The sequence below is a fragment of the Haemorhous mexicanus genome, chromosome 36 (assembly GCF_027477595.1).
Source record: "Haemorhous mexicanus isolate bHaeMex1 chromosome 36, bHaeMex1.pri, whole genome shotgun sequence".
Classification (NCBI taxonomy): domain Eukaryota; kingdom Metazoa; phylum Chordata; class Aves; order Passeriformes; family Fringillidae; genus Haemorhous; species Haemorhous mexicanus.
In genome coordinates this window covers 915,798-938,154 of record NC_082376.1, presented here as the reverse complement: position 1 = coordinate 938,154, position 22,357 = coordinate 915,798, and the positions used below count along the sequence as shown (strand labels likewise).

General features: G+C 65.3%; 1 protein-coding gene across 1 annotated transcript in view; it reads right to left on the bottom strand.

Moving 5' to 3' along the window:
- Window positions 1-22,357, bottom strand: part of RYR1 (ryanodine receptor 1) — a 102,151-nt gene that overhangs the window by 658 nt on the left and 79,136 nt on the right. The window contains 34 exon segments of the mRNA XM_059872542.1: window positions 77-128; window positions 227-327; window positions 426-490; window positions 977-1,133; window positions 1,213-1,347; window positions 1,414-1,560; window positions 1,678-1,738; window positions 2,151-2,281; window positions 2,402-2,444; window positions 2,640-2,770; window positions 4,200-4,433; window positions 4,957-5,043; window positions 5,127-5,298; window positions 5,405-5,472; window positions 7,808-9,108; window positions 9,523-9,604; window positions 9,684-9,788; window positions 10,930-11,058; window positions 11,144-11,232; window positions 11,472-11,552; window positions 13,190-13,207; window positions 14,846-14,919; window positions 15,392-15,468; window positions 16,107-16,186; window positions 16,277-16,376; window positions 16,642-16,722; window positions 17,056-17,107; window positions 17,947-18,053; window positions 18,573-18,669; window positions 18,942-19,054; window positions 19,263-19,397; window positions 20,829-20,888; window positions 21,183-21,353; window positions 22,337-22,351. Of these exon segments, the coding sequence (XP_059728525.1) occupies window positions 77-128; window positions 227-327; window positions 426-490; window positions 977-1,133; window positions 1,213-1,347; window positions 1,414-1,560; window positions 1,678-1,738; window positions 2,151-2,281; window positions 2,402-2,444; window positions 2,640-2,770; window positions 4,200-4,433; window positions 4,957-5,043; window positions 5,127-5,298; window positions 5,405-5,472; window positions 7,808-9,108; window positions 9,523-9,604; window positions 9,684-9,788; window positions 10,930-11,058; window positions 11,144-11,232; window positions 11,472-11,552; window positions 13,190-13,207; window positions 14,846-14,919; window positions 15,392-15,468; window positions 16,107-16,186; window positions 16,277-16,376; window positions 16,642-16,722; window positions 17,056-17,107; window positions 17,947-18,053; window positions 18,573-18,669; window positions 18,942-19,054; window positions 19,263-19,397; window positions 20,829-20,888; window positions 21,183-21,353; window positions 22,337-22,351 (4,551 nt within the window).

Below are 22,357 nucleotides of genomic sequence, written 5' to 3'. Positions count from 1 at the left end.
AGACCACTCTGGGACCCCCCCAGACCCCCCAGTGACCCCCCAAGCCCCCTCCCCAGGCCCCCCTCCTTGTCCCCACCTGCCCCGTGTGCTCCGTCTCGTCCTTGTTAATCAAATACATCAGGAAAAACCTGGGGTGGGGGTGGAATCCGGGGGTGTCAGAGGTCAGCAGGGACCCCCAGACCCCTGCAGGACCCCCCAAAGTCGCCCCCAGCCCCCCCAGGCTCACATGTAGTTGGCCAGGTTGTGCTCCTCCAGCGTGTGGGTCTCGAAGCCGTGGGGCGTCGTGTCGAAATAATCGCTCCCGATGCCGCAGATGAAACATTTCGTCTGGGGAGGGGGCCCAGGGGGGTCAGACAGGGGTCTCTGCAACCCCCAATCCCACCTGGGGGGGGGTCCTCACCCTCCTCTGCACCCCCCAGACTCACCTCCATGTCCTCCTTCACCTGCTCCTGCTGGTCTCGCAGCTCCCCAAAGGCGTCGATGATCAGACCTGGGGGGGCACAAAACGGAGGGGTCAGAGGGGTGAGACCCCCAGATCCCCCCCAGGACCCCCAGATTTCCCCCCAGGCCCTTCCAGGACCCCCAGATCCCCTCCAGGCCCTTCCAGGACCCCCAGATTTCCCCCCAGGCCCTTCCAAGACCCCCAGACTGACCCCCAAGCCCCCCATCCAAGGCGTGCCCACCCTGGATGATGGCCAGGAGGATGACAATGACCCCCACAGCCCCCTCCCCACCCCCTGCCAGGTGTGCCCATCCTGGATGATGGCCAGGAGGATGACAATGACCCCCACAGCCCCCTCCCCACCCCCTGCCAGGTGTGCCCACCCTGGATGATGGCCAGGAGGATGACGATGACCCCCACAGCCCCCTCCCCACTCCCTGCCAGGTGTGCCCACCCTGGATGATGGCCAGGAGGATGACGATGACCCCCAGACCCCCCACAGCCCCCTCCCCACCCCCTGCCAGGGGTGCCCACCCTGGATGATGGCCAGGAGGATGACGATGACGAAGAAGAAGAAGGTGATGTCGAAGACCACCCGGTACAGCTCGTAGTCGTCCCCCGCAGGGTCCTCGATCTCGTCCCCGATGCCCCCCCCGGCCCGGACTCCCACATACATGTGGAACAGGTAACACTGGGGAGGGGGGGGACACAGAGCGAGGTCAGGGACCCCCAAAAATCCACCTGGGGACCCCCTGGAACCCCCCTCTCACCGTCATCATGTCATCACACTTCATGTCGGGCTCATCCTCATCCTCGCTCTTGTTGTAGAACTTGCGGAAGAAGTTGAAGGCCACCACGGTGTACAGGTAGACCACCACGGCCAGCAGCCCCACCGTCATCACCAGCTGGACACAGGGCGGTCAGGGGGGCGCAGGGGAGCCCCCCGAGCCCCCCCAGGGACGCCCCCACACCTGCTTGCCGTTGTGGGTGACGGAGGAGAGGATGGTGCGCAGCGTCTTGACGCCCATGGCGATGTCCAGCAGGTGCGAGGCGAAGAAGAAGTTGTTGTAGTGGCCCAGCAGGGACATGGCCATGTACCAGGTGAGGTACAGGAAGGACTGGAGTTTGGGGAGGGGGGGGGACACACAGGTGGGGGTCAGGGTCACCTCCAAAAGCCACGGGGGTCCCACGGCCCAGGTGAGCCCCCAGCTCCCCCCTCCCCTCCCCACACTCACGTTATCGGTGAAAATCACCCCAAATTTCCAGATCTGGTAGCGGATGTCGATGGACGTGATCCTGGGGGGACGTGGAGGGGGTCAGAAGGCGGGGACAGCCCCAAGAAGGGTAGGGAGCCCCCCAGGGGAGCCCCCAGACCCATGAGGTGTCTGAATACCCCCCAGGCCACCTCCCAGGACCACCCAGGACCCCTACTCCCCCTTAGACCCCTGTAGGACCCCAAAACTCCCCCAAATCCCTTTCTAGGACCACCCAGACCCCCTAACCACCCCCCCATGGGACCCCCAAAGTGCCCCCCAGGCCCACCAGGTGAGCAGGAAGCTGTCATGGGGGGCCCTGCACTCGCCCTGCGCCCCAACTTCCAGGCTGGCCAGGTCCATCCCCAGCAGAACTCCCCCAAATCCCCTCCCAGGCCCCCCAAATCCCCCCCGTGGGACCCCCAAAGTGCCCCCCAGGTGTCCCCCAGACCCACCAGGTGAGCAGGGAGCTGTCGGGGGGGGCCCTGCGCTCGCCCTGCGCCCCCACTTCCAGGCTGGCCAGGTCCATCCCCAGCAGCTCGGCGATCCTCTCCCGCCCGTAGATGTCCCCGTACTTCTCCATCACCTGGGGGAACCCCAAAATTCACAGGAGGGACCCCCCAAAATCGAGGTTAAAGCCCTCGAAGTGTTGGGGCACACCTCCGAAATGTGGGTAAGGGGTGCCCGTCCCACGACCCCTCCTCACCTTCCTCTTGATGAACTTGTCCCAGTAGTTGCTGGGGAAGGATCTGGGGGGGTCAGGGCAGAAAAGGGGGGGGGGTCAGTGGGGATGACACCCCCTTCCCATAGCCCAGCTGGGGCAGGGGAACCCCCAGGGACCCCCAGCACCCCCCAAACCTCCCTTCCAGCCCCTCTGGACCCCCTGGAACCACCCCAGTGCCCTCCCAGTGCCCCCAGTGCCCCCAGTGCCCCCAGTGCCATACTGGGCGTTGAGCACCAGGCGGTCCCACTGTCCCTTGACGTCGTCGTCGGGCGGCTGCTCGGTGATGTAGAGCCCCGAGAACTCGAGGCGCCGTGCCACCTCCTTCTCCCGCTTGAAAATCACCAGGGGGATCTGGGGACATTGGGGGGGTCACAGGGGACATTGGGGACAGAGGGGACAGTGGGGACACGGGGGGGTCACAATAGAGCCCTGAGAACTCGAGGTGCTGCACCACCTCCTTCTCGCGCTTGAAAATCACCAGGGGGATCTGGGGACAGTGAGGGGGTCACAGGGGACATTGGGGACACAGGGGACAGCAGGGACACGGGGGGGTCACAGTAGAGCCCCGAGAACTAGAGGTGCCATGCCACCTCCTTCTCTGGCTTGAAAATCACCAGGGGGATCTGGGGACATTGAGGGGGTCACAGGGGACATTGGGGACACAGGGGACACAGGGGGGTCACAGTAGAGCCCCGAGAACTCGAGGCGCCGTGCCACCTCCTTCTCCCGCTTGAAAATCACCAGGGGGATCTGGGGACATTGGGGGGGGTCACAGGGGACATTGGGGACACAGGGGACACAGGGGGGTCACAGTAGAGCCCCGAGAACTCGAGGCGCCGTGCCACCTCCTTCTCGCGCTTGAAGATCACCAGGGGGATCTGGGGACATTGGGGGGGTCACAGGGGACATTGGGGACACAGGGGACACGGGGGGGTCACAGTAGAGCCCCGAGAACTCGAGGCGCCGTGCCACCTCCTTCTCCGGCTTGAAGATCACCAGGGGGATCTGGGGACATTGTGGGGGTCACAGGGGACATTGGGGACACAGGGGACAGCGGGGACACGGGGGGGGTCACAGTAGAGCCCCGAGAACTCGAGGCGCCGTGCCACCTCCTTCTCCCGCTTGAAAATCACCAGGGGGATCTGGGGACAGTGGGGGGGTCAGGGGACATTGGGGACACAGGGGACAGCAGGGACACGGGGGGGTCACAGTAGAGCCCCGAGAACTCGAGGCGCCGTGCCACCTCCCTTCTCTGGCTTGAAGATCACCAGGGGGATCTGGGGACATTGGGGGGGTCAGGGGACATTGGGGACATTGGGGACACAGGGGGGTCACAGTAGAGCCCCGAGAACTCGAGGCGCCGTGCCACCTCCTTCTCTGGCTTGAAAATCACCAGGGGGATCTGGGGACATTGGGGGGGTCAGGGGACATTGGGGACAAAGGGGACACGGGGGGGGTCACAGTAGAGCCCCGAGAACTAGAGGTGCCGTGCCACCTCCTTCTCCGGCTTGAAGATCACCAGGGGGATCTGGGGACAGTGAGGGGGTCACAGGGGGCATTGGGGACAGTGGAGTTCTGGGGGGACAGAGGGGTTGTGGGGGACACACAAGGGTTTGGGGACACACAAGGGTTTGGTGACGCACAGGGATTTGGGGACACACAGGGATTTGGGGACACACAGGGGTTGGTGACACACAAGGGTTTGGGGACACACGGGGATTTGGGGGACACACACAGGGCTTGGTGACACCCAGGGCTCTGGGGACACCGGGGGGGTCACCTTGAGGCAGTTGTAGCCGATGATGCACAGGAAGGCCACCAGCGTGTGGGCCAGCGCCAGCCCCCGCAGGGCCGGGCCCATGTAGCCCGTGCTCTCCTCCAGGAAATAATAAACCTCGGGCTCCTCCGGGACCCCCCCGGCGGCCTCCGCGCCCCCCGGGACACCCCCGTCCTCCTCGGGGGCCACCCCCGAGCCCTCGGGCTCCTCCGGGGCGCCCGGGGGGTGCTCGGACACCTGCGGGGACAGGGACAGGGACAGGTGAGGGACCCCCCCCAACGGGGACACAGGGAGTCCAAACCCCCTCTGTGGGGACAAAAGGGTCTGGGGGCCCCTCAAAACGGGGTACTGGGGGTCCCCAAAGTGTCCCCAAACCCCCACTAAGGGGACAGAATGGTCTGGGGACCCACTCTATGGGGACAAAAGGGTCTGGGGACCCCTCAAAATGGGGTACTGGGGGTCCCCAAAGTGTCCCCAAACCCCCACTAAGGGGACAGAATGGTCTGGGGACCCCCCCCACAATGGGGTACCAGTGTCTGAGGGCCCCCAAAGTGTCCCCAAAGCCCCTCTGTGGGGACAAAAGGGTCTGGGGACCCCCCACAATGGGGCACCAGGTCCCCAAAGTGTCCCCAGACCCCCCCTCTGTTCATCCCCACCCCAAGCTCCGATGGAGTCCCGGGCTCTGGGGTGTCCCCACCTCATCTCAGCAGCTCCGTGGGGACCCAGGACCCCCCAGAGCCCCCCCAGACCCCCCCCCCACCTTGTAGAAGAGGAGGATGAAGTTGATGGCGAAGGCCAGGAACAGCGCCAGGAACCGCAGGTTGTAGAAATTCCTCGACAGGTAATTCTGGGGGAGGGGAGCCAACCAATCCAGGGCCTCCCCAAATCCCGAGGCACCCCCCAGAGACCCCTCCCCGGGCCCCCCCTTACCAGGAACTTGACCCTCTGCACCTCCAGCTCTCCCCAGAAGTCGAAGCCCCCCTCGCCTGGGGGCTCCCGGCGCTCCCGGGGCACCGACTTGCGCCGCTTCGGGGGGGGGGCGCGGGGCTCCGGCCCCTCCTCGGGCCCCTCGGGACCCCCGCCCTTCTCCCCGTTCTCTGTGCTGGGGGACAGCGGCCGTGGGTGGGGGGCTCGGGGACACCCCCGGAGCCAGCCACAGCCCCTGGTGGGGCAGGGACCCCTCCCCAAATTCTCCCCCCTCTCCTTACTCGGCTTTCTCGGTCTCGGCCGGGGGCTCCTCTTCCTTCTGCCCCTCCCCCACCTGCTCTGCCATCTCCTGGGGGGATCAAGGGGGGGTCGGGGGGGGGATGGGGGGCACATCCCCCCCGGGACCCCCCAAAGTCCCCCTGAGGCCGGGCAGGGCCATGGGAGGGGTTGGAATGGGGGCTTTGGGGACCCTCCACAGGGGAACCCCAGAATCTCCCCCCAGCTCCCCAAATACCCCCCACCAGGAACCACCATAGGGACCCCCAAAATCACCCCACATTCCACCCTCTGCAGTGACCCCTGGGGTCCTCCCCCACTCAAGACCCCCAAAATCCCCTCAGGGACCCCCAAAGCACCACAGGAACCCCCAAAACCCCCTCAGGGACCCCCAGAGTGCCATAGGAACCCCCAAAATCCCCTCAGGGACCCCCAAAGCACCACAGGAACCCCCAAAATCCCCTCAGGGACCCCCAAAGCACCACAGGAACCCCCAAAACCCCCTCAGGTACCCCCAAAGCACCACAGGAACCCCCAAAATCCCCTCAGGTACCCCCAAAGCACCACAGGAACCCCCAAAATCCCCTTAAGGACCCCCAAAGCACCACAGGAACCCCCAAAAATCCCCTCAGGTACCCCCAAAGCACCACAGGAACCCCCAAAATCCCCTTAAGGACCCCCAAAGCACCACAGGAACCCCCAAAATCCCCTTAAGGACCCCCAAAGCACCACAGGAACCCCCAAAATCCCCTCAGGGACCCCCAAAGCACCACAGGAATCCCCAAAACCTCCTCAGGGACCCCCAAAGCACCACAGGAACCCCCAAAATCCCCTTAAGGACCCCCAAAGCACCACAGGAACCCCCAAAATCCCCTCAGGGACCCCCAAAGCACCACAGGAACCCCCAAAATCCCCTCAGGGACCCCCAAAGTGCCACAGGAACCCCCAAAATCCCCTCAGGGACCCCCAAAGCACCACAGGAACCCCCAAAATCCTCTCAGGTACCCCCAAAGTGCCACAGGAACCCCCAAAATCCCCTCAGGGACCCCCAAAGCACCACAGGAACCCCCAAAATCCCCTCAGGGACCCCCAAAGCACCACAGGAACCCCCAAAATCCCCTCAGGGACCCCCAAAGTGCCACAGGAACCCCCAAAATCCCCTCAGGTACCCCCAAAGCACCACAGGAACCCCCAAAATCCCCACCTAGGTACCCCCAAAGCACCACAGGAACCCCCAAAATCCCCACCTAGGTACCCCCAAAGCACCACAGGAACCCCCAAAATCCCCTTAAGGACCCCCAAAGCACCACAGGAACCCCCAAAATCCCCTTAAGGACCCCCAAAGTGCCACAGGAATCCCCAAAACCTCCTCAGGGACCCCCAAAGCACCACAGGAACCCCCAAAATCCCCTCAGGGACCCCCAAAGCACCACAAGAACCCCCAAAATCCTCTCAGGTACCCCCAAAGTGCCACAGGAACCCCCAAAACCCCCTCAGGGACCCCCAAAGCACCACAGGAACCCCCAAAATCCCCTCAGGGACCCCCAAAGCACCACAGGAACCCCCAAAATCCTCTCAGGGACCCCCAAAGCACCACAGGAACCCCCAAAATCCCCTCAGGTACCCCCAAAGTGCCACAGGAACCCCCAAAATCCCCTCAGGTACCCCCAAAGCACCACAGGAACCCCCAAAATCCCCTCAGGGACCCCCAAAGCACCACAGGAACCCCCAAAACCTCCTCAGGGACCCCCAAAGCACCACAGGAACCCCCAAAATCCTCTCAGGTACCCCCAAAGTGCCACAGGAATCCCCAAAATCCCCTCAGGGACCCCCAAAGCACCACAGGAACCCCGAAAATCCCCTCAGGTACCCCCAAAGCACCACAGGAACCCCCAAAATCCCCTTAAGGACCCCCAAAGTGCCACAGGAATCCCCAAAACCCCCTCAGGTACCCCCAAAGCACCACAGGAACCCCCAAAATCCCCTTAAGGACCCCCAAAGCACCACAGAAACCCCCAAAATCCCCTCAGGGACCCCCAAAGCACCACAGGAACCCCCAAAATCCCCTCAGGTACCCCCAGAGTGCCATAGGAACCCCCAAAACCTCCTCAGGGACCCCCAAAGCACCACAGGAACCCCCAAAATCCCCTCAGGGACCCCCAAAGCACCACAGGAACCCCCAAAATCCCCTCAGGGACCCCCAAAGCACCACAGGAACCCCCAAAATCCTCTCAGGGACCCCCAAAGCACCACAGGAACCCCCAAAATCCCCTCAGGTACCCCCAAAGTGCCACAGGAACCCCCAAAATCCCCTCAGGTACCCCCAAAGCACCACAGGAACCCCCAAAATCCCCTTAAGAACCCCCAAAGCACCACAGGAACCCCCAAAACCCCCTCTCCCCCCTTACCCCAATCTTCCTGCGCAGGATGGGGGTCCCCTCGGGCGTGGGGGGCTCAGCCCCGGGGGGCTCCCCGATATCCCCGAGCCCCCCGGGGGCGTCGGGGGCCGCCAGCCTGAAATGGGGGTCCTTGCGTGCCCCCGGCCCCGCCGGCACCGCCTTCACCTCCCGCCGCTCCTCCTCCTCCTCCTCCTCGGCCGGCGGCGCCTCCAGCTGCGCCTCGGGGGGCTGCTCCGGCTCCGGGGGTCCCCCCTCGTCCCCCGCCCCGGCCTCGCCTCCACCCACGGCGTCCTGGGTGGGGTCCGGCATGGAGCCCAGCACCTCGATGACCCCCAGGCGCTGCGCCCCCTCCACCAGCCCCCCGCCAAAGAGCGAGCTCCAGGCCAGGCGCCCCACGGCCCCCAGCACCCCCAGCCCCCCGAGGACGCCCCCCAGGGCCACGCGCCCCGCGCCCACGCCCGCCTCCCAGGCCAGCTCGCGCCCCGACTTCTTGCGCAGCCTCCGGATCCTGCGGCGCCAGGTGTGGGGCGAGCCCAGCAGGCGCCGCAGCGCCCCGAGCCCCGGCAGCGCCGGCGCCGGAGCCTCGGCCGGCTCCTCTTCCTCCCTGTCCTCGTCCTCCTCCTCCTCCTCGTCGCGCGGCGCCTCCTCCTCGGAGATGCGCGAGGCGATCTGCATCTCGAAGATGGTGTCCTCGCAGAAGTTGACGAAGAGCTCCATCTTCTCGGCCTCGCCGCCCTCGTTGACCACGTCGAAGATGAACTGGCGCTTGGACTCCTTGACCTGCGGCATCTCCCACTGCGCCTTGTTGGCGCCGCTGATCTCGAAGTAGATGCGCTCGATGCGCCGCGCCGCCCCCATGATCTCGATCCGACCCAAGAAGGGCCGGAAATAATCCAGGATGCTCTCGGCCTGCTCCAGGAAGGTCTTGAGGCGCTGGTCGTGCGGCACGTGCTCCGACAGGTTGGTCAGCAGCACGGCCACGTTGAAGCCGATGTCGCGCGCCGGCTCCTGGAAGCGCTGGGCGAAGCTCTCCACGTCGATCATCTCGTTCTCGTCGGCCTCGGAGCAGGAGAGCAGGAACTGGATCTCGTCGGGCTCGTACTGCTTCTGGCTGTCCATGGCCTTCTGGAAGTCCTTCTTGGAGATGAGCCCGCGCGGGTCGGTGACGAAGTGGCGGAAGGCGTCGGACGAGACGATGTCGCGCAGCTTCAGGAACATGTCGAAGAACTTGAGGATCATGGTGACGTTGCTGGAGGACTCCACCAGCATGTCCACCATCTGCCGGGCGATGGTGCCGTTCACCACGTTCCCTGCGGGGACACGGCGGCGTCACCGCTCTGACGGTGGCCTCCAGAGAGGTGGGGATGGCCTGGAGGGTGTGGGGACACCTGGGTGGTCAGGGGACACCTTGGGTGGTCAGGGGACAACCTAGGTGGTCAATGGACACCTTGGGTGGTCAAGGGACATCCTGGGATCAGGGGGCACCTTGGGTGGTCAAGGGACTCCTTAGATGGTCAAGGGACACCTGGGTGGTCAGGGGACAGCTTGGGTGGTCAAGGGACACCTTGGGTGGTCAGAGGACACCTGGGTGGTCAGGGGACATCCTGGGTGGTCAGGGGACACCTGGGTGGTCAAGGGACACCTTGGGTGGTCAAGGGACAGCCTGGAGAACTTGGGGACACCCCAGGTGGCACAAGGCACCCCAGGTGACTCTCCCCAGGTACCTTCGAGCAGGGACAGCAGCATCACCACCATGTCCTTCTGCAGGTCCAGCAGCTCCTTCAGCAGCCCCAGCTGGGACGAGTCCTGCGCACCAGAGCTCCCAGTTACCTCCCAGTAACTCCCAGTGCCCTCCCAGTGCCCTCCCAGCGCTCCCAGTGCCCACCTGGGCCAGCTTCTTCATCATGTGTGCGAAGACGTGCAGGAAGCCGACGACGGCGTCCCAGAGGCGGCTGTGGGCCAGGCTCTGCTGGTTCCCAGTACAGGGGCCCTGGGGGGACAGGGGGACACTGGGAGGGACCCCCGAGAGCCCCCGGGCCACTGGGAGGGACCCCCGAGAGCCCCCGGGCCACTGGGAGCACTGGGGGGGTTTGGGCATTCCAGGTGTGTTCAGGGGTCCCACCTGGATGGACTCAGGGAGGCTGCTGAGAACCTGCTTGGCCACGGCCATGGGGATTTGGGGAGTCCCAGGTGGGTTTGGGGGTCCCAGGTGGGTTTGGGGGTCTCAGGAGGGTTTGGGGGTCCCAGGTGAGTTTGGGGGGTCCCAGGTGTGTTTGGGGATCCCAGGTGGGTTTGGGGGTCTCAGGTGAGTTTGGGGGTCCCAGGTGGGTTTGGGGGTCTCAGGTGGGTTTGGGGGTCTCAGGTGGGTTTGGGGGTCCCAGGGGGTCTCACCTGGATGTACTCGGTGAGGCTGTTGAACACCTGCTTGGCCACGGCCATGGGGATTTGGGGAGTCCCAGGTGGGTTTGGGGGTCCCAGGTGGGTTTGGGGGTCTCAGGAGGGTTTGGGGGTCCCAGGTGGGTTTGGGGGTCTCAGGTGGGTTTGGGGGTCCCAGGTGGGTTTGGGGGTCTCAGGAGGGTTTGGGGGTCTCAGGAGGGTTTGGGGGTCCCAGGTGGGTTTGGGGGTCTCAGGTGGGTTTGGGGGTCCCAGGGGGTCTCACCTGGATGTACTCGGTGAGGCTGTTGAACACCTGCTTGGCCACGGCCATGGGGATTTGGGGAGTCCCAGGTGGGTTTGGGGGTCCCAGGTGGGTTTGGGGGGTCCCAGGTGGGTTTGGGGGTCCCAGGTGGGTTTGGGGGTCTCAGGAGGGTTTGGGGGGTCCCAGGTGGGTTTGGGGGTCTCAGGAGGGTTTGGGGGGTCCCAGGTGAGTTTGGGGGTCTCAGGAGGGTTTGGGGGTCCCCGGGGGTCTCACCTGGATGTACTCGGTGAGGCTGTTGAACACCTGCTTGGCCACGGCCATGGGGATTTGGGGAGCTCAGGTGGGTTTGGGGGTCCCAGGTGGGTTTGGGGGGTCCCAGGTGGGTTTGGGGGTCTCAGGAGGGTTTGGGGTCCCAGGTGGGTTTGGGGAGTCCCAGGTGGGTTTGGGGGTCTCAGGAGGGTTTGGGGGTCCCAGGTGTGTTCAGGGGTCTCACCTGGATGTACTCGGTGAGGCTGTTGAACACCTGCTTGGCCACGGCCATGGCCTTGGAGAAGTTCCTCTTGCCCTGCTCGTCGATGACGTCCTTGCCCGAGTAGTACCAGTAGAAGTCACTGATGGACTCCTGGGGACATTGGGGACAGTGAGGGGACACGGGGCTGGCGGCAGTCACCTGGGGACACCGGGGACGCCGGGGCCAGGTGTGTCACCTGCAGGCGCAGCAGGTAATCCACGGTGCAGATGATGATGTTGATGGTGGTCGTGTTCCCCGTCTGCGTCCGCAGGTAGTTCTGGAAGTCTGGGGGGACAGGGACACCCCGGTGTCACCTGGGTGTCACCTGGGTCCCCTCGTGTCCCCCTGAGTCCCCCCCTCCCTGAGGCACCGCCCTCTTCCCGGCCCCTCCTGCCCCAGGGACCCCCGAGCCCCCTCCTCCCCACACAGAGCCCCCCGAGCTGTGTCTCCTCGTGTCCCCAGGTGTCCCCTCGTGTCCCCAGGTGTCCCCTCGTGTCCCCAGGTGTGTGCCCAGGTGTCCCCACCGTTGTTGTGGCCCTCGCAGAGCAGCTGCAGCAGCCGGAACAGGTCCTGGGTGAATTCATCATCCGACATCACCTTCTCCCCTGGGGGGACACGGTGGGGACACGGGGACAGCGGGGTCACCGGGTGGCACGGGGACACGGCCCAGTGGCACGGGGACACCCCGAGATGGCACAGGGACACCACAGAGTGGTACGGGGACACCACAGAGTGGCACAGGGACACCACAGAGTGGTACGGGGACACCACAGAGTGGCACAGGGACACGCCCCAGTGGCACGGGGACACCACAGAGTGGCACGGGGACACCCTGAGATGGCACGGGGACACCACAGAGTGGCACGGCGACACCTTGAGATCGCACAGGGACACCAGAGAGTGGCACGGGGACATCCTGAGATGGCACAGGGACACCAGAGAGTGGCACGGGGACATGCCCCAGTGGCACGGCGACACCCTGAGATCACACAGGGACACCAGAGAGTGGCACGGGGACACCAGAGAGTGGCACGGGGACATGCCCCAGTGGCACAGGGACACCAGAGAGTGGCACGGGGACACCAGAGAGTGGCACAGCGACACCCTGAGATCACACAGGGACACCCCGAGATGGCACAGGGACACCAGAGAGTGGCACGGGGACAAGCAGGGTGGCACGGGGACAGCGTAGGGGACATCGGGGTGGCACAGGGACATGCTGGGGTGGCACAGGGACAAGCAGGGTGACAGTGGGGACACTGGGATGGGGGGGTTAGCAGGGAGGGGACACGCAGGGGACAAGCAGGGACACGGTGACAGGCCACCCTCCTCCTGCCCGCCCATGGCCCCTGGAGACCCCCAGCCCTGCAGCCCCCAGCCCCAAATCCCCCATAGCCTGATAATCCCCCATAGCCCCCAGCCCCAAATCCCCCAATGATCCCCCACAGCCCCCAGCCCCAAATCCCCCAATAATCCCCTATAGCCCCCAGCCCCAAATCCCCCAATAATCCCCCATAGCCCCCAGCCCCAAATCCCCAATAGCCCCTGGTAATCCCCCATAGCCCCCTGATAATCCCCATAGCCCCCAGCCCCAAATCCCCCAGAGCCCCTGATAACCCCCAGAGCCCCCTGATAACCCCCTACAGCCCCCAGCCCCAAATCTCCCAATAATCCCCCATAGCCCCCAGCCCCAAATCCCCCACAGCCCCTGATAACCCCCTATAGCCCCCAGCCCCAAATCCCCCATAGCCCTGGTAATCCCCTACAGCCTCTGATAACCCCCATAGCCCCCAGCCCCAAATCCCCCAATAATCCCCATAGCCCCCAGCCCCAAATCCCCCAATAATCCCCCACAGCCCCCAGCCCCAAATCCCCCATGGCCTGATAATCCCCTATAGCCCCTGATAATCCCCTACAGCCCCCAGCCCCAAATCTCCCAGAGCCCCTGATAACCCCCATAGCCCCCAGCCCCAAATCCCCCAGAGCCCCCTGATAACCCCCATAGCCCCCAGCCCCAAATCCCCCAATAATCCCCCATAGCCCCTGATAATCCCCCATAGCCCCCAGCCCCAAATCCCCCATAGCCCCTGATAATCCCCCATAGCCCCCAGCCCCAAATCCCCCAATAATCCCCCATGGCCCCCAGCCCCAAATCCCCCAGAGCCCCTTACAGCCCTCCAGCCCCCCCCGAGCCCCCCTGGCCCCCTGGCCCTGGAGCCCCCCGTTTCCAGCCCGTATTTACCGTTCTCCCGGCTGATGACTGCCAGCGGAGCCGGGGGGAGAGAAGAGACAGTGAGCGGGGGGGGACGGGGTTTGGGGGGCACCGGGGGCAATTCGGGGGTCCGGGGGGAAATTGGGGGGTCCAGGGAAAGAGTTGGGGTGGGGGGAATTAGGAGGGTGGGGGGAATTTGGGATCCAGGGGGAAAATTGGGGTGGGGGGAATTGGGGATCCAGGGAAAGATTTGGGGTGGGGGGAATTAGGAGGGTGGGGGGAATTTGGGATCCAGGGGGGATTTGGGGTGGGGGGAATTGGGGGGTCCAGGGAAAGAGTTGGGGTGGGGGGAATTAGGAGGGTGGGGGGAATTTGGGGTGGGGGGAATTGGGGGTCCAGGGAAAGATTTGGGGTGGGGGGAATTAGGAGGGTGGGGGGAATTTGGGATCCAGGGGGGAAATTGGGGTGGGGGGAATTAGGGTTGGGGGATTTAGGGAACCAGGGGGGTTTAGGGGATCCGGGGGTGGGGAACTGGGGATCCACAGGGATAATTGGGGTGGGGGGAATGGGGTTGGGGGGGTTTAAGGGATCCAGGGGGGATTTGGGGGTCCAGGGAAAGATTTAGGGTGGGGGGAATTAGGGTTGGGGGATTTAGGGGATCCGGGGGTGGGGAACTGGGGATCCACAGGGATAATTGGGGTGGGGGGAATGGGGCTGGGGGGGTTTAAGGGATCCAGGGGGGTTTTGGGGTTTGGGGGGAATTGGGGGTCCAGGGAAAGATTTGGGGTGGGGGGAATTAGGAGGGTGGGGGGAATTTGGGATCCAGGGGGGATTTGGGGTGGGGGGAATTGGGGTTGGGGGATTTAGGGATCCAGGGGGGTTTAGGGGATCTGGGGGGGGGGAGAACTGGGGATCCACAGGGATAATTGGGGTGGGGGGAATGGGGTTGGGGGGGTTTAAGGGATCCAGGGGGGATTTGGGGTTTGGGGGGATGACAAACAAAGGGGGGAATTGGGGGTGGGGGGCAATGAATGGGGTTTGGGGGAATTAGGGGAGGAACTGGGGGGCATTAGGGGTGGGGGGGCATTAGATTTGGGGGGGTTTTAGGGGTGGAATTGGGGGTAGGGGGCATTAGATTTTGGGGGGTTTTAGGGGTGGAATTGGGGGTAGGGGGCATTAGATTTTGGGGGGTTTTAGGGGTGGAATTGGGGGTAGGGGGCATTAGATTTTGGGGGGTTTTAGGGGTGGAATTGGGGGTAGGGGGCATTAGATTTTGGGGGGGTTTTAGGGGTGGAATTGGGGTGGGGGGGCATTAGATTTTGGGGGGTTTTAGGGGAGAAATTGGGGGTAGGGGGCATTAGATTTTGGGGGGGTTTAGGGGAGAAATTGGGGGGCATTAGGGGTGGGGGGGCATTAGATTTTGGGGGGTTTAGGGGAGAAATTGGGGGGCATTAGGGGTGGGGGGGCATTAGATTTTGGGGGGTTTAGGGGAGAAATTGGGGGGCATTAGGGGTGGGGGGGCATTAGATTTTGGGGTGTTTCAGGGTCAGGGAGCCACATCTCAGCGGGGGCTTGGGGCAGAGCAGCGCGGGGGTTTTGGGGTGCAGAATTGGGGGGACCCCCCCCTCAGTCCCAGCCTGCCCCACCCCTCGGGGGTCCCGGGGGGGGTCCCGGCCCCCCACTCACTGGTGCCCTCCTCGGTGACCATGCCCAGCCCCTCGGCCTTGTTCTGCCGCTCGAAGGCGTTCAGGTCCAGGACACTGCGGGGGGAACCCCAAAAACGGGGTCAGGGGGACCCCAAAACCGGCACAGCCCTGCCTGGGGGGGGGGGGGGCAGCTGCTCTGGGGGACCCCAATATCCCAGGGGGGACCCCAATATCCCAGGGGGGACCCCAATGGCCCGGGGGGACCCCAATGGCCTGGGGGGACCCCAGTGGGGGCACAGGGACCCCAGTTCCCACGGGAGGTCCCCGATTCCCACTGGAGTGACCCCAGTTCCCACGGGGGGTCCCCAATTTCCCTGGGGTGACCCCAACTCCCATGAGGGGTCCCCAATTGCTCTCGGGGTGACCCCAATTCCCCCAGGGTGACCTCAGTTCCCCCAGGGTGACCCCAATTCCCCCAGGGGGTCCCCAGTTTCCCTCGGGGTGACCCCAATTCCCTCGGGGTGACCCCAATTCCCACAGGGGGGGTCCCCGATTCCCACGTGGGGGGTCCCCAGATCCCCCCTACCTGCAGGTCTGCATCAGCGCCTGCACGCTCTGGAAGAATCCGACCTCGCGCTTGGACTTGAGGTACTCCAGCATCTTCTGTGGGGACACAGGGGACAGCGGGGACATTGGGGACAGCAGGGACACAGGGGACACTGGGGACATTGGGGACACTGGGGACACACAGGGACACTGGGGACAGCAGGGACACTGGGGACACAGGGACACTGGGGACAGCGGGGACATTGGGGACACTGGGGACACACAGGGACACTGGGGACACACAGGGACACTGGGGACAGCGGGGACATTGGGGACAGCAGGGACACAGGGGACAGCAGGGACATTGGGGACACTGGGGACACACAGGGACATTGGGGACAGCAGGGACATTGGGGACACTGGGGACACACAGGGACACTGGGGACAGCGGGGACACTGGGGACAGCAGGGACATTGGGGACACTGGGGACACATGGGGACACTGGGGACAGCGGGGACAGCAGGGACATTGGGGACACAGGGGACAGCGGGGACATTGGGGACACTGGGGACATGGAGGGACACTGGGGACACTGGGGACAGCAGGGACAGCGGGGAAATTGGGGACACAGGGGACAGCGGGGACATTGGGGACACTGGGGACACACAGGGACACTGGGGACAGCGGGGACACTGGGGACACACAGGGATACTGGGGACAGGTGGGGACAGGAGGGGACACAGGGGTGACACACCTGCTGCACGTCCGCGTTGCCCCCGTTGAGGATGGAGATGCCCAACTTGAGGGTGGAGGAGACCATGGCCCCCCGCTCACCTGGGGACAGCGCAGGTGACACAGAGGTCACCAGAGGGTCACCATGGGGTCACTCAGGGGTCACTCAGGGGTCACCCAGGGGTCACTCACCCTTGCAGGCGCTGATCATCTGCAGCACCATCTCGGCCGCCCCCCGCGTGTGCAGCCGGGCCTGCTGCGACAGCAGCTTCTGCTTCTCCATCTCCTTCTCCTGGGGACATCACAGGGGACATCACAGGGGTCAGGGGGGGTCACAGGGGTCACAGGGGGTCACAGGGGTCACAGGGGGTCACGGGGGTCGGGGGGGTGTCACAGGGGACAGGGTGGGTCACAGGGAACATGGGGCGACAGCAGCTTCTGCTTCTCCATCTCCTTCTCCTGGGGACATCACAGGGGACATTGGGGACACCAGGGGGGGGTCACAGGGGTCGGAGGGGGTCAGGGGGGTCAGGGGGTTTTTGGGGTCCCCTCCCCACCTCAAACGAATCCTCGGCTTCTTCCTCTTCCTTCTCCTCTTCCTCCTTCTCTTCCTCTTCCCCCTCCTCGATGTGGCAGCTCTGGGGGAATGGGGAGGGGGGGAGGGGTTCTCAAATTAGGAACCTCCCCCCAAAACAGGATGGGAACCCCCCAACTCACCCCCCCCAACTCATTGTGACCCCCCCCAAAATCCCCTGGGACCCCCCCAATCTTTGGGAACCCCCAAATCCCTCAGCCCCCTGGGGACCCCCTCAACCTGATCCCCAGTTCCCCCTAAAGCCCCTGGGGTCCCCACCTCAGTCCCAGCCCCCCCCACCCCCAACCCCTCAGCCCTTGGGGTACCCCCAGTTTTGGGGTCCCCCAGTTTTGGGGTCCCCTCAGTTTCGGGGTCCCCCCGTTTTTGGGGTGCCCACCTTGGCCATGATCCCGGCGTAGGCCATGTACAGGTGATCCTGCTCCAGGTGGCTGCGGGGTGTGGGGAGGGGGACACGGGTTGGGGACAGGGGGGGACACCCCGGACCCCCCAAAAGGGGACCCAGGTGACCCCAGGGGGTTTGAGCTCCCCCCCCACCCTGAGGGGCCAAACTGGGATTTGGGGTGCCCATGGTGGGATTTGGGGTTTCCCAGTGGGTTTGGGGATTTGGGGTCCTGCTGGTGGGATTTGGGGTTTTGGGGTTCCTCCTGATGGGTTTGGGGTCACCCCCAGGGTGGGATGTGGGGATTCAGGGTGCTCCCAGTGGGATTTGGGTCGCCCCCAGGGTGGGATTTGGGGTCGCCCCCAGGGTGGGATGTGGGGATTCAGGGTGCTCCCAGTGGGATTTGGGGTTTCTGGATCCCAGTCCCGCTGTGATTTGGGGTCCCCGGTGCAATTTGGGGTCCCCTGAGGGATTTGGAATCCCTGCAGGGATTTGGGGTCCCCGGTGCAATTTGGGGTCCCTGTGAGATTTGGAATCCCGCTGGGGTTTGGGGTTCCCTCAGGATTTGGGGTCCCCTTAGGATTTGGGGTCTCCTGAGGGATTTGGGGTTCCTGGTGTGATTTGGGGTCCCCCCACGGTTTGGGTTCCTCCCGGGTTTTGGGGGTCCCTGCAGGGATTTGGGGGTCCCCCTCGGGATTTGGGGTCCTTGCAGGGATTTGGGTCCCCCTCGGGATTTGGGGTCCCTGCAGGGATTTGGGGTCCCCTCGGGGTTTTGGGGTCCCCCCGGGGTTTTGGGGTCCCTGCAGGGATTTGGGGTCCCCCTCGGGATTTGGGGTCCCTGCAGGGATTTGGGGTCCCCCCGGGGGTTTGGGGTCCCCCCGGGGTCACCTCTGCTCGGTCAGCGCGGTGCGGCTGAAGTGCAGGATCAGCTGGTGCAGCGGGTCCGGCCGCGCCTCCGCCTCTTCCTCCTCCTCCTCCTCCTCCCGCCCCGACTTCTGTCCCCACAAACCCCGTCAGGGGGGTCTCGGGGTGTCCCCAAACCCTCTGGGGATGTCCCCAACCCCCTGGGGATGTCCCCAACTCCCTGGGATGTCCCCAAACCCCCTGGGGTGTCCCCCAACTCCCTGGGGATGTCCCCAAATCCCCTGGGTCAGGGGGGTCTCAGGGTGTCCCCAAACCCCCTGGGGTGTCCCAAAACCCTCTGGGGATGTCCCCAACCCCCCTGGGACTGTTCCCAACCCCTCTGGGCGTGTCCCCAACTCCCCTGGGCATGTCCCTAAACCCCAGGGATGTCCCCAAACCCTGATGGATGTCCCCAACCCCCCCCTGGGGCTGTCCCCAACCCTCCCGGGACTGTCCCCAACCCCCCCGGGGCTGTCCCCAACCCCCCCGGGGCTGTCCCTAACCCCCCCGGGGCTGTCCCCAACCCCCCTGGAGCTGTCCCTAACCCCCCCGGGGCTGTCCCCAACCCCCCCGGGGCTGTCCCCAACCCCCCCGGGGCTGTCCCCTCTCACCGACAGGTCGTCGATCATGCGGTCCTCGAAGGGCGGCTGCTCCCGGGCCAGCCACGAGAGCCGGTAGGACTCGAGGAACATGTTACAGGCCCGGTGCCTGGGGACACGGCTGTCACCTGCACGCCTGGCACCACCTGAGCCCGCCTGGGGGCCCACCCATCCCCCGCGGCTCCCGGGTGCCACGCAGGGAGTCCCAGGTGGCACCTGGAGGGTGCCAGGTGCCACCCAGGGCTCCCAGGTGCCACCCAGCAGGGCTGAAATGCCTCCAAGGACATTCCCAATTGCCCTGAGGGTGTCTCGGGGTGCCCACCCCCCTCTCCCAGTGCCCCCCAGTGTCCCCAGTGCCCCCCCAGTGTCCCCAGTGCCCACCTGGGCAGGTTGTACAGGGGGGTCATGCGGAAGCAGGCGACGACGGCGCGGCGGCGCTGCTTGGACAGGAGCTTGTGCCACACGGCCTTCTTGGACTTGTAGGGGTGCTCCGTCTGCAGGGGGGGCACCTGGGCTCACCTGGGCTCACCTGGGCACCCCCAAACCCCCTGGGCACCCCCAGGGCACCCAAAGGGCACAGAGCACCCAAACCTGTGCCACACGGCCACCTTGGACTTGTAGGGGTGCTCCGTCTGCAGGGGGGGCACCTGGGCTCACCTGGGGTCCCCAAACCCCCCTGAGCCCCCCTCCCCAGCCCCTCACCTGCTCCAGGTGGTAGAGCACGGCCGACACCTCCTGCACCCTGCGCACCACCTGCTCGGGGCTGTCGGGGTCCTCGTCCCGCCCGGCCTGGCGCACCAGGGCCATCTGCCACCGCGCCGAGCCCGTGTTCTCCACCTGGGGACATTGGGGACATCAGCACCGGGGCCATCTGCCACCGCGCCGAGCCCGTGTTCTCCACCTGGGGACATTGGGGACATTGGGGACATCAGCACCGGGGCCATCTGCCACCGCGCCGAGCCCGTGTTCTCCACCTGGGGACATTGGGGACATCAGCACCGGGGCCATCTGCCACCGCGCCGAGCCCGTGTTCTCCACCTGGGGACATTGGGGACATTGGGGACATCAGCACCGGGGCCATCTGCCACCGCGCCGAGCCCGTGTTCTCCACCTGGGGACATTGGGGACATCAGCACCGGGGCCATCTGCCACCGCGCCGAGCCCGTGTTCTCCACCTGGGGACATTGGGGACATCAGCACCAGGGCCATCTGCCACCGCGCCGAGCCCGTGTTCTCCACCTGGGGACATTGGGGACATCAGCACCGGGGCCATCTGCCACCGCGCCGAGCCCGTGTTCTCCACCTGGGGACATTGGGGACATCAGCACCGGGGCCATCTGCCACCGCGCCGAGCCCGTGTTCTCCACCTGGGGACATCATTGGGGACATTGGGGACATCAGCACCGGGGCCATCTGCCACCGCGCCGAGCCCGTGTTCTCCACCTGGGGACATTGGGGACATCAGCACCAGGGCCATCTGCCACCGCGCCGAGCCCGTGTTCTCCACCTGGGGACATTGGGGACATCAGCACCGGGGCCATCTGCCACCGCGCCGAGCCCGTGTTCTCCACCTGGGGACATTGGGGACATCAGCACCGGGGCCATCTGCCACCGCGCCGAGCCCGTGTTCTCCACCTGGGGACATCATTGGGGACATTGGGGACATCAGCACCGGGGCCATCTGCCACCGCGCCGAGCCCGTGTTCTCCACCTGGGGACATTGGGGACATCAGCACCGGGGCCATCTGCCACCGCGCCGAGCCCGTGTTCTCCACCTGGGGACATTGGGGACATTGGGGACATCAGCACCGGGGCCATCTGCCACCGCGCCGAGCCCGTGTTCTCCACCTGGGGACATTGGGGACATCAGCACCGGGGCCATCTGCCACCGCGCCGAGCCCGTGTTCTCCACCTGGGGACATTGGGGACATTGGGGACATCAGCACCGGGGCCATCTGCCACCGCGCCGAGCCCGTGTTCTCCACCTGGGGACATTGGGGACATTGGGGACATTGGGGACATCAGCACCGGGGCCATCTGCCACCGCGCCGAGCCCGTGTTCTCCACCTGGGGACATCATTGGGGACATTGGGGACATTGGGGACATCAGCACCAGGGCCATCTGCCAAGCCCGTGTTCTCCACCTGGGGACATCATTGGGGACATCACTGGGGAAATGGGGGGCACAAGGGGCTCCTGGGGACACAGGTGACACAATGACACTGAGGACACAGTGACACAGGTGACACGGGGGCCGTGCCAGCTCACCTTGTCCTGCAGGTGCAGGTTGTTGTGCAGGAACTCCCGAACCTCCTCGTCCGTGTCCTTCTGCAGGGGGAGGGACACAGGGGACATCTCAGCAAGGGTCCCCAAACCCTTGGGGGTGTCCCCAAACCCTTGGGAGGTCCCCAAACCCTTGGGGTGTCCCCAAACCCTCGGGGGGTCCCCAAAGCCCTGGGCTTGTCCCCGAGGTGTCCCCAGCCACCCACCAGGGCGTAGTGTCCCCCCTTGGCCAGCGCCATGTCCCCAGCTCAGGGCTTTGTCTGGCTTTGTCCCTAAAGCCAGGGGACACTGCGGGTCCCAGGTGTGCCCAGGTGTGCCCAGGTGTGCCCGGGCACCCACCAGGGCGTAGCGGCCCTTGGCCAGCGCGATCAGCTCCTGGTCAGCAGGTGAGCACATGTTGAGGCCGATGGGCAGCATCTTCTTGAGCGTGGCCACGATGAGCGAGGTGTGCACCGAGTACCTGTCCCCGCGGCGCCGCTTCTTGGAGCGCTCCTGCTCCGAGCCACCCCCCTGCAGGGACAGGGACAGGGTGGGGACAGGGACAGGCACCCCAGAACCTCAGTGCCAGCTCCTGCTCCGAGCCACCCCCCTGGGAGGGGACAGGGACAGGGTGGGGACAGGGACAGGGACACCAGAACCTCAGTGTCAGTGCCTGCTCCGAGCCACCCCCCTGCAGGGACAGGGACAGGGTGGGGACAGGGACAGGGACACCAGAACCTCAGTGTCAGCGCCTGCTCCGAGCCACCCCCCTGGGAGGGGACAGGGACAGGGTGGGGACAGGACATGGGGTCAGCAGGGACCCCCATAACCACAGGGACAGCAGTAAAGCCATAAGCCATAGGACAGGGGGGTCCCAGCCAAGGTCACCCCACAGAGGGGTCCTGGGGGGTCCCAGCTGTGGTGGCCCCACAGGACAGGGCCCTGCAGGAGTTTGGGGGTCCCAGATGTGACCCCCCAGGTCAGGGCCCTGCAGGAGTTTGGGGGTCCCAGATGTGGTGACCCCACAGGACAGGGCCCTGCAGGAGTTTGGGGGTCCCAGCTGTGACCCCACAGGACAGGGCCCTGCAGGAGTTTGGGGGGTCCCAGATGTGACCCCACAGGACAGGGCCCTGCAGGAGTTTGGGGGTCCCAGCTGTGACCCCACAGGACAGGGCCCTGCAGGAGTTTGGGGGTCCCAGCTGTGGTGACCCCACAGGACAGGGCCCTGCAGGAGTTTGGGGGTCCCAGATGTGGTGACCCCCGAGGTCAGGGCCCTGCAGGAGTTTGGGGGTCCCAGCTGTGACCCCACAGGACAGGGCCCTGCAGGAGTTTGGGGGTCCCAGATGTGACCCCACAGGACAGGGCCCTGCAGGAGTTTGGGGGGTCCCAGATGTGGTGACCCCCCAGGACAGGGCCCTGCAGGAGTTTGGGGGTCCCAGATGTGGTGACCCCACCGAGGGGTCCTGGGGGACCCCTGGGGGACCCCTGTCCCCCCCAGCCCCCTCCCCGCTAACCTGTCCATCTCCAGACTGGGA